Below are 10,576 nucleotides of genomic sequence, written 5' to 3' on the forward strand. Positions count from 1 at the left end.
CCTCCTCAAAATTCTACCCCAGTTTAAATGCATACGTCTGGCAATACACTTCTTGGTAATCCTTGACATAATGAGATTGGCAAACTCGAAATCTTGCCCCAATTTTTGACCATAGGGGGGGATGAAGATTTTATTATGATGTGACCGAACCCACAGGGCTGCCTATGTATCCCTTCTTAAATGGGAATCTGGTCAAGCGTAGTTCAGGTTACATCAAATAGAAAGTGCAAACATAGTCTTAAACACAATATCTCTTGGCTGCGTCTGAATTGATAGGTTTCCGTCCATATTTCTCCATCCATGTTTTCAAGTATAAACGCTCCTCCTGTCAGTACTCGGTGAACCATGTAAGGGCCTTGCCAGTTAGGTGATAACTTCCCCCTTTTTTATCCTGATGCGGGAAGATCCATTTCAACACCAATTGCCCCGATGTGAATTGCCTCGATCTAACCTTTTTATTGAAAGCCCTTGCCATTTTGTTCTGGTAGAGTTGGCCGTGACACATTGCATTCATCCTCTTGCCATCAATGAGAGACAGCTTTTCATATCGGTTCCGTATCCATTTCGTGTTGCTGAGCTCGACCTCTTGTTTCACACATGGCTTTTATCAGATCACTATTGAGATTGGCGATGTTGTTAGTAATAATTGACTCAGGTACTCCAAATCGACAAACAATACGATCCCAGACGAAATCTGCTATGACCTTTTTAGTTACAGCTTTATAGGAAACGACTTCAGCCCATTTTGTGAAGTAATCTATAGCCACCAAAATGAAATTATGTCCATTTGAAGTAGCATGTTCAATTGGTCCAATGAAATCCATGTCCCAAGCAGAGAAAGGCCAGGGTGAACTTGTTGCATTGAGTTTGTTGGGTGGCACCCGTACCATATCAGCATGTACCTGACATTGGTGGCACTTTTGAACATATTTGATGCAGTCTATCTCCATAGTCATCTAGAAATACCCTGCCCTTAATATCTTCTTGGCTAGAACGAACCCATTCATGTGAGGTCCGCAGGTTCCATCATGTATTTCTTCGAGCAATCTAGATTCCTCCTTGGTATCGGCATATCACAACAATCCTAAATCAGGCATTCTTCTATATAGAATTCCTTCGCTCTGAAAGAAATGGTTGGCCAACCTTCGAAGCGTGCACTTCTGGATGTGTGTAGCATTCTCATGTGTTCTCCTTTCTCAAAGTATTCCTTGATATCATGGAACCATGGATTTTCGTCAGACAACTCTTCAACATGAGCACAATAAGCTGGCTGCTTACGAATTTCTATTGGGATAAGATCGATTAAATTCTTGTTTGGATGTTGTATCATGGAATACAAGGTAGCCCATGCATCTGCAAACTCGTTCTGAATCCTTGGAACATGTTTAAATTCTATCTTTGTGAACCTCTTGATCAATTCTTGTACACAATGCAAGTATGCAATATTTAAGTGTTCTCGGTAGCTAATTCTCCTAGTACCTGGTGTACCAATAGATCAAAATCTCTGGTTACCAGCAACTCCTGAACGTTCATGTCGATGACCATTATGAGTCCCAAGATGCAAGCCTCGTATTCTGCCATATTATTGGTGTACAGGACCTTGGGATTTGCGGATATTGGATAATGTTAGACCAGTTTATGATACTAAGACAGCCCAATGCCCACTCCTTTGAAGTTGGCTGCTCTATCGAAAAACATCCTCCAACCCTCATATGTTTCGGCAATATCCTCACCTACAAATGATACTTCCTCATCGGGCAAATACGTCTTCAATGGTTCATATTCTATGTCTATAGGGTTTTCTACAAAATGATTGGCCAGTGCTTGCCCTTTGACCGCCTTCTGAGTCACATAAATGATATTGAACTCACTTAGCTATATCTGCCTCTTTGCTAACTTACCTATAGACATGGGTTTGTAAAATATTTATTTTAGTGGATCCATCCTTGATATGAGATATGTAGTGTATGCACAGAGATAATGTCTTAACTTCTCGGCTATCCTTGTCAAAGCACAACAGGTGCATTCCAATAAAGAGTACCAAGCCTCGTAAGGTGTGAACTTCTTATTCAGATAATATATCATCTGTTCTTTCCTCCCGATTTCATCATGTTGTCCCAGAGCGCAACCAAAGGCTCCATCCAACACAGACCGATACAACAGAAGAGCTCTTCTGTCAAGACCTAAAAACCAACTAGTCGTGATGGCACCTAACCCAACCTGCTAGGTAAGCCAATTAACAACTAACCAATTCCAATAACTATTAATAAAGCAATTAAGTAAAGAAATATTTGAATCTGATGCATCTCCCAAGGATTGGTAGTACAAATCATGAGCTTCTAAGAATAGAGTTTACAAGGCTGGTATGAAGTAAATACATCATCTATTTGAAAAGTACATAAACCGAGTTTTATAAATCTAAGGCTACCATGAACAAGAGGCAATTACAATCGGAACGCAGGTACATCTTCAAATCCAGCTCCCGTCGAACTTAGCAACATCAACAGCCAACATCTACATGCAAGGTGCAAAAGTGTAGTATGAGTGCAACCGACCCCATGTACTCAATAAGTAATAAACCTAACCTTAGGTTGAAAGTAGTAACGAGCTGGAACAAAGGTCGGGTCCAACATCCAATAGCCAACAATGGTTCATATAAACGCAAATAAAGTAATAAAAGAAGTAACTCAGAGATAACATGCTCATCTTTTTCATAGTTTCCCGAATAATAGTTCCGCTTTTCAAGTATATCAACAAAAACCCAAATCCTTTACCGAAATCGTCAAAAATATGAATAAGTTTGAAAACTATACAATTTTCCCAAAAATCCTTTCCATAATAAATAAGATATTTCATTTTTCTTTCAAGATAGCAAGTGTGAAATACCTCTCTATGCCCATATATCAATATGTGTGAGAAGTCACGAATGACGTGATACCGTACAACATGAGGAAACACATCTCTATGCATGTATGTCATGTGTGCATGTCAATGCCATGTATCATAGAGATGAACTCTTGTACTCACACTCTCAGAGTACTCAATATCACTGTCTCACAATTTCCACTTATCATGATCAATCACTCAGTACTGTATACAGCCAATCCGACCCAGGAAAGATCCATCCCGGAATATATACATCAACCGACCAACAGTCACTCAGTACTGAGTAGAGCCAAATCCAGCCCGTGGGGAAGATCCATCCCCAAGTATATAAATACTTCGGACAAGATCCATGTCAAGGGAAGATCCATCCCTCAATATAATCAACCGCGCTCACTAGGGGTGTGTGCAGACTCCAGAGGGGCTCCTTTAGCCCAAGCGCTATAATCCACACGGACAACTCACATGCTATAGTATCAATATCCTCACAACCAGGCCCTCGGCCTCATTCAGTCATCAATCTCTCCAGTCCCTCTCTCACGGGCTCACAATATCATGAAACTAGCCCGAAAATGATGATATGATGCAAACAACAGAGAGTGAGATATGATATGTAATGAATAAATATGACTGAGTACGAAATTTCAATAAAATCAATAAGTCAATAGCAATGAATGACCACTATGGATTCCAACAGTACAAGCATATAGCCTAAACATGATTTCTAGCATGATTAACAGCTCAATTACTTTAGTACGTAGAGATTTTATGGTTACAAATAAGATTAGGTAACTACACAGTACTATAGAAATAACGGAGCGACGATTCACATGGTGTACGCTCTCAAGCCCGTCACCTAGCATGTGTCACCTCAACACCAAACACATAACACGTAATTCGGGGTTTCATACCCTCAGCACCAAGTTTAGAGGTGTTACTTACCTCGAACGAGCCTATTCCAATACCGAGCAAGCCAAGCGATGCTCTAAAAATGTCATCCCGCGCGTTCCGACCTCTGAACGGCTCGAAACTAACCAAAAATAACTCAAATACATCAAACAATGCTAAAGTAACCAATCTCAATCGAAAAAGGTTGAATCATTAATCAAAGCCCAAAAATCATCCCAAAAGCCCAACCCGGGCCCGCACCTCAGAACCAGATAAAACTCACAAAATCCAACAACCCAATCCATTACTAGTCCAACCATACTAGTTTCACTTAAATCCGACTCCAAATCGATGTTCAAAACTCAAAAATTTATTTTATGAAACTTTAGGCTAAATCCCCCAATTTCCTCTTTAAATTCCATCAATCAATTGCCAAAATAAAGATAGATTCATGAAATATAACCAAAACCGAGTAGAGAACACTTGCCCCAATCCACATGGTTAAAATTGCTTCAAGAATCGCCTCAATCCGAGCTCCATAGCTCCAAAAATGCTAAAATAGTTGAAACCCTCGAAATAGAGTAGTTTATACTTTTGCCAAGGCATTCTCTTACGTGAACGCGGGAAACCCATCACGTTCGCAATGAACAAAATCACACTTCTAACAAAAGGCTCTACGCATTTGCAATATACCCCACGCGAATGCAATGACCACCAATGCCAAAGCTTCGCGAACGCGAATAACATTTCGCGATCACGTTGAAAATTTCTTCAACTCCCAGCTGCCAAACTTCAACACTACGTGAACGCAGGGCAATGGAAGCGGATGCGAAGACAAAAATTTCAACCCAATGCGAACGTGACCTAAGAAGCGCAAACGTGAAGAACAAATAGCTCCCCTGACCAAAACACCTTTCGTGATCGCGGCCACACCTTCACGATCGGGAAGAACGCCAGAAGCAACGGGTAACAACAGAAAAACTAGCAACGCAAAGCCATTTGAAATAATCTGAACTACGTCCGAAATTAACCCGAGCCCCTCGAGACCCCGTCCGAACATACCATCAAGTCCATTAATACAACACAGACCTACTCGAGATCTCAAATCACACATAACAACATCAAAACAACGAATCGCACCTCAAATCGAAATCTTTAAACTATGAACTTTCAATTTCTAAAACTCGTGCCAAAACATAGAAAATCAACCCGAAATGAACCCAAATTTTGCATACATGTCCCAAATGATATAACAAAGCTATTCCAATTCCCGGAACCACAATCCGAATCTGATATCAAAAAGTCCACTCCCAACCAAACTTTCCAAAATTATCCAACTTTTGCCATTTCAAGCCAAATTCAACCACGGACCTCCAAATCACGCTCCGGACATGCTCCTAAATCCAAAATCACACAAAGGAGCTAACAGAACCATCAAAACTCTAATATGAGGTCCACTACTAAAATGTCAAAATTGTCAACTCTTTCTAATTTAAATCTTCCTAGTTGAGAATCATTCTTCCAAATCATTTTCGAATAACCTGAAAACCAAAACCGATGATTTACATAAGTCATAATACATCATAAGGAGCTACGTATGCCTCAAAGCACCGGGCGGAGTGTAAATGCTCAAAACGAGTGGTCGGGTCTTTACATCCTCCCCCACTAACATATGTTCGTCCTCGAACGTGCCTAGAGTTGTTCTCAAAGTCATCAAACCGCCATGTAACCTTACCATGTACATACCCGGGGGTGATCCCATGTCACCCTATTCCATATAGGCCCGACAACACAACATAACTGAAGATCATTACTCCAACCTTAGCCCATAAGCCTTAGAATCCATTTCCAACATCCAGAATTTCTATAAGATCAGAATCTCATATTTACACACTATATAAATGTGAATGCTGTATCAAACCTTCACCATAACCCAAGATGTAATTACATGATATACCGCATAACTCAAATACTCATAGCAATAATTTCTAATCACAATACGTAGTTGTTCAAAATAACCCAATACCTCATATCAAACAAAGTCTCGTTCTAAAACCTTTGTACACTGCCGATGATGAAAGAAACATGTGGAACTCATAACTATTCATCAGATCAACAAGTCATGGAGCTCCCTCTCCTTCGACAATAACTATAGCAAATTTCTAAGCCGACTTCCAATATTATCCTTCAAACATGCTGTAATCAAACCTGATAGTATCCATTCTAGGTCCAATGACCCCATCTCATCCAACACGACCACTCTAGTGACATGTCACATCAATACAATCTAAAGCCATAACTCGTGCAATCTGTGCACCAATAAGCAAAATTCCAATGCACTCAATCATGGAAAATGACTCAAACGAGAGAACTGTCCCATAAGATTAACAAGTACAACCACAACGGAATGCTAAAAATCCATCACACACCCTAGAACAATAACACACGAATCTAACACAAAGGATCATACCTCAACATAACTTTGCTACCACGCGTGACCGCATCCAAACACTTGTCCATCTTATATACCTCAAGCCACCCTACTCAAAATCAATAACCACGCACAATTCGACATCAAGTACTCCAAGTGCATTACCATAACCACGGAGAAGCAGATGACGCAGTGCCACACGAAACCTGGAATAACATAACCAATACGCAATCAATCATGCAATACCCAAATACTCATCTCGCTCAAATTCCGCTCTAAGGCCTCAATAGAACCGCACCATGTGTGCATATAACGAATCACAACTCCTCGTAGCATAGAGGTGTAACTCACAGATCATTTCAGAACACGAATAAGCTCAACAACAACCGAATGGCACATCCCTCAACAATAGCAGTATGGAGCCAACCAATCCGACTCGGTGTAGAAAACACATCCTAATTGGGCCTACCAATGGACCCCCAAATCAACTCTGGTCATCCACAAATAGATAAATAACCCTCCGAAAGTCTACAATGAATGAATCATAACACATACTATCATCTGGCTAGCTTCGACCACACTTTATAGTCCACAACCATGAAACAATCTGCTCCTGAGAACTCCCAATCTCCAAATCCATAGAACATACGAATCACCATATCTGATCCCAACCGCCCGAATGTCTAATACATCTCTCATACATGATCATCCCACGAGGAATACTTCTATAATTCTTCCGTGCCACATAGCAAAATTTGAATATCAGCAGTCGGTCAACCAGGCGAGCACCGTAATACCAATGAAGCATCCGTAAGTCAAAACACAATGAGCCTTTTGAAATGTACACTCTACTCAAGCAATACCAATAGTGATATCATTCACCTAGTCATCTCAAACCATCTATGCTACCTAAGAATTTAGGACCTTCCTTTCAAAATTGAATCGTGACCTTGCACATGCAAATCTCAATCCTACACAACACACCACACCTATTATGCCATCATATGAAATTGTACGAGAATTTCAAAATCAACTCTGAGTCCCAAGTAGAATATATATATATATATATATATATATATATATATATATATATGTATGTATGTATGTATGTATGTATGTATGTATGTATGTATGTATGTATGTATGTATGTATGTATGTATGTATGTATGTATGTATGTATGTATGTATGTATGTATGTATGTATGTATGTATGTATGTATGTATGTATGTATGTATGTATGTATGTATGTATGTATGTATGTATGTATGTATGTATGTATGTATATTAGTTTTAGTTTTCTTTTGTTAGTTTGAGTAGTCACAATATGCAATATAAATATGTTCCACACACCAGTAGGAAATATACGCCTCGACTCGTGGTAGAAACCATTGAGTACTCTTTGGAATCCACTTATACATAACCAAACTATCAGAACCGAATCCTTCTAACTCAACCAAGCCACGTAAGTCACCAAAACCCAAGAGCATTACCATGAAACACCTGTAGCGAGTTGCCATATCATAAGTACCCAAAGAACTGATTATATCCATTATTGTGCTGATCCAAGCTACTATCAAGCTTTCCTAATTTTCCGAGCTCTTCCCAAATTGCCTTAAAATTGATACTTCTTCTTGCTAGAACATTATGATCCTTAACCAAAACTTGCCTCGCGAACTCTAGCATAGAACCACACCGCCCTAAGGCTCATAAGCAGCTGAATTCCCTCTTAAGCTCTCCAAAAGTACCACAACTGAGATACCTACCCTGAAGAGACCTTCCGTGAATCTAAAGCTACCTCCTTCCCCCTCTTGATACTGAAATATAAAATCTATAATAATATATAAATACCTCGAGTCTCGACATCCTCCAATGAAAATCTCAGTTTCTAGCCATATACAAATCCTGAAAGTTCTCAATTGCTAAATTTAAATCTTGCATCCATTAGAACCATTCTCGAGAATCTTCCACTTTGCTCAAATCTCAATTAAACTGACCAAACGGACCGAACGACATGTGCCTCATTAGCACACCAACACCCAAGGAAGTAACCCCGCCTTAATGCAACCAAACAAATTCCTATTCCATGCGCACTACATCTTCCTTCCCGAATAACAACTCAACTATCCCATGATTCCTATATACCCTTAAAGTGTAACATAACCCATATCCAGAAATTCCTTGCTTAATTCATTATCAAAACCAACATCTGCAAGCCATAACCGATCCGAGTATGCCTCAGACTGAAACCGATACAACACATAACCATGCAATCAAATTGTCGATAGCCGGCTCCCCCACTTGGCTCAAAGCCATAGATCAAAACACATAATAACTCACAATGCCCATACTCTATTACTGCCATAAACCTGTACTGAAATTCAACTAAATCCTTTGTAAGCTCATGTAACACAAATCATATAATACCTCAAATCATCTGCTAAGCTCACATTCATCCTTATGACGGTCAGATCAACTATTACATCCAATCCAAACTCAAATCACATGAATATAACCCACTGGTATAAAAGAAAGCCTCCTCACAACATCATAAAAATCACACATCCGTAGATTACCTTATAGGTTATAACCCACTTGCTTAGCTTCAAGCTGACATCTCTTTATACCCATTCGTAGCACAATTACTATGCAATCACTTAATCTTCCTGAGTCTGAACTCACCAAAAAGGCATGAGAACCTATTTCGTTCCACAGTTAAACAACATGAAAGTTCCTCCAATATATTCATAACTCTAGACTATACGTCAAATCAAGAACCCAATAGTCCTTTCTACATCTCAAGCAAACTCTTCTTGTCACATTCAAAGAATCTGAACACATCTTGCAGTCACATCATACTCATCACATAGTCATCCAATCACAAATTCAACTAATAGGGACATTACCGGATATATAAGTCCAAAAGCACGTGTTCACACAACCGAAATCTTCATGCTCAAGCTACAATCGAAACCCGACCTCAAGTCCTCCAAACTAACCCATCATCAATACACCAAAATCACATCTCATACCTAATCACAAGCCGTCGATGCACAGCTGAAACCGAGCGCTTATGCGTTCATACAAATGCGTGGAAGAAATTCAAAGAGTTACGCTTCAAGCTGAGTCAATGCAGCATAAGGAAAGAAATATGGGAAGTATATCTTAAATGTCTTGTAGCCTCTCGAAGATAGGTATGGACGTCATCATATCGATCCGCAAAACTCAACTAGTCACTTGCTCATGATTTATAGAACTTATGAACCTTGAGCTATGATACCAATCTGTCACGACCCAAAATCCAACTAGTCGTGATAGTACTTAACCTAACCTGATAGGTAAGCCAATTAACAACTAACCAATTCCAATAACAATTAATAAAGCAATTAAGTAAGAAATATCTAAATCCGATACATTCCCCAAGGACTGGTAGTTAAATCATGAGCTTCTAAGAATAGAGTTTACAAGGTGTGTATGAAGTAAATACATCATATGTTTGAAAGGTACGTAAACAGAGTTTTATAAATCTGAGGCTATCATGAACAAGAGGCAGCTACACCCGGAACACAAGTACATCTTCAAATCCAGCTCCCGTCAAACACAGCAACATCATGAGCCAACATCTGCATGCAAGGTGCAGAAGTGTAGTATGAGTACAACTGACCACATGTACTCAATAAGTAACAAACCTAACCTTAGGTTGAAAGTAGTGATGAGCTGGAATAAAGGTCGGGTCCAACATCCAATAGCCAACAAAAATTCATAGTAACGTAAATCAAGTAATAAAAGAAGTAACTCAGAGATAAAATGCTCAGCTTTTTCATAGTTTCCTGAAAAATAGTTTCGCTTTTCAAGTGTATCAGTGAAAACCCAAATACTTTACCGAAATCATCGAAAAAATGAATAAGTTTGAAAAATATAATTTTTTCCCAAAAATGTTTTCCACAATGAATAAGATGTTTCATTTTCTTTCCATATAGCAAGTGTGAAATACCTCTCTATTCCCATATATCAATATGTGTGAGAAGTCACGGATGACGTGATACCGTACAACATGAGGAAATGCATCTTTATGCCTTTATATCATGTGTGCATGTCAATGCCATGTATCTCAGAGATGAACTCATGTACTCACACTCTCAGAATACTCAATCTCGCTATCTCACACTTTCCATTCATCATGCTCAATCACTCAATACTATATATGGCCAATCCGGCCCAGGGAAGATCCATCCCGAAATATATATATCAACCGACCAACAGTCACTCAGTACTAAGTAGGGCCAAATCTAGCCCGTTGGGAAGATCCATCCCCAGTTATATAAATGCTTCGGACAAGATCCATGTCCAGGGAAGATCCATCCCTCAATATAAT

At 39.4% G+C, this 10,576-nt stretch overlaps 1 protein-coding gene across 1 annotated transcript; it reads right to left on the minus strand.

The window, feature by feature from the left end:
- Positions 1–1,084: 1,084 nt before the first annotated feature.
- LOC107816454 (uncharacterized) lies at positions 1,085–1,581 on the minus strand. The gene is made up of 2 exons (XM_016642177.1): positions 1,480–1,581; positions 1,085–1,366 (listed from the first exon to the last, which is right to left on the minus strand). Exons 1-2 carry the CDS (start codon positions 1,579–1,581, stop codon positions 1,085–1,087), a joined length of 384 nt encoding a protein of 127 aa, XP_016497663.1.
- Positions 1,582–10,576: the final 8,995 nt, after the last annotated feature.

The sequence above is a fragment of the Nicotiana tabacum genome, chromosome 7 (genome assembly GCF_000715075.1).
Source record: "Nicotiana tabacum cultivar K326 chromosome 7, ASM71507v2, whole genome shotgun sequence".
Taxonomy (NCBI): domain Eukaryota; kingdom Viridiplantae; phylum Streptophyta; class Magnoliopsida; order Solanales; family Solanaceae; genus Nicotiana; species Nicotiana tabacum.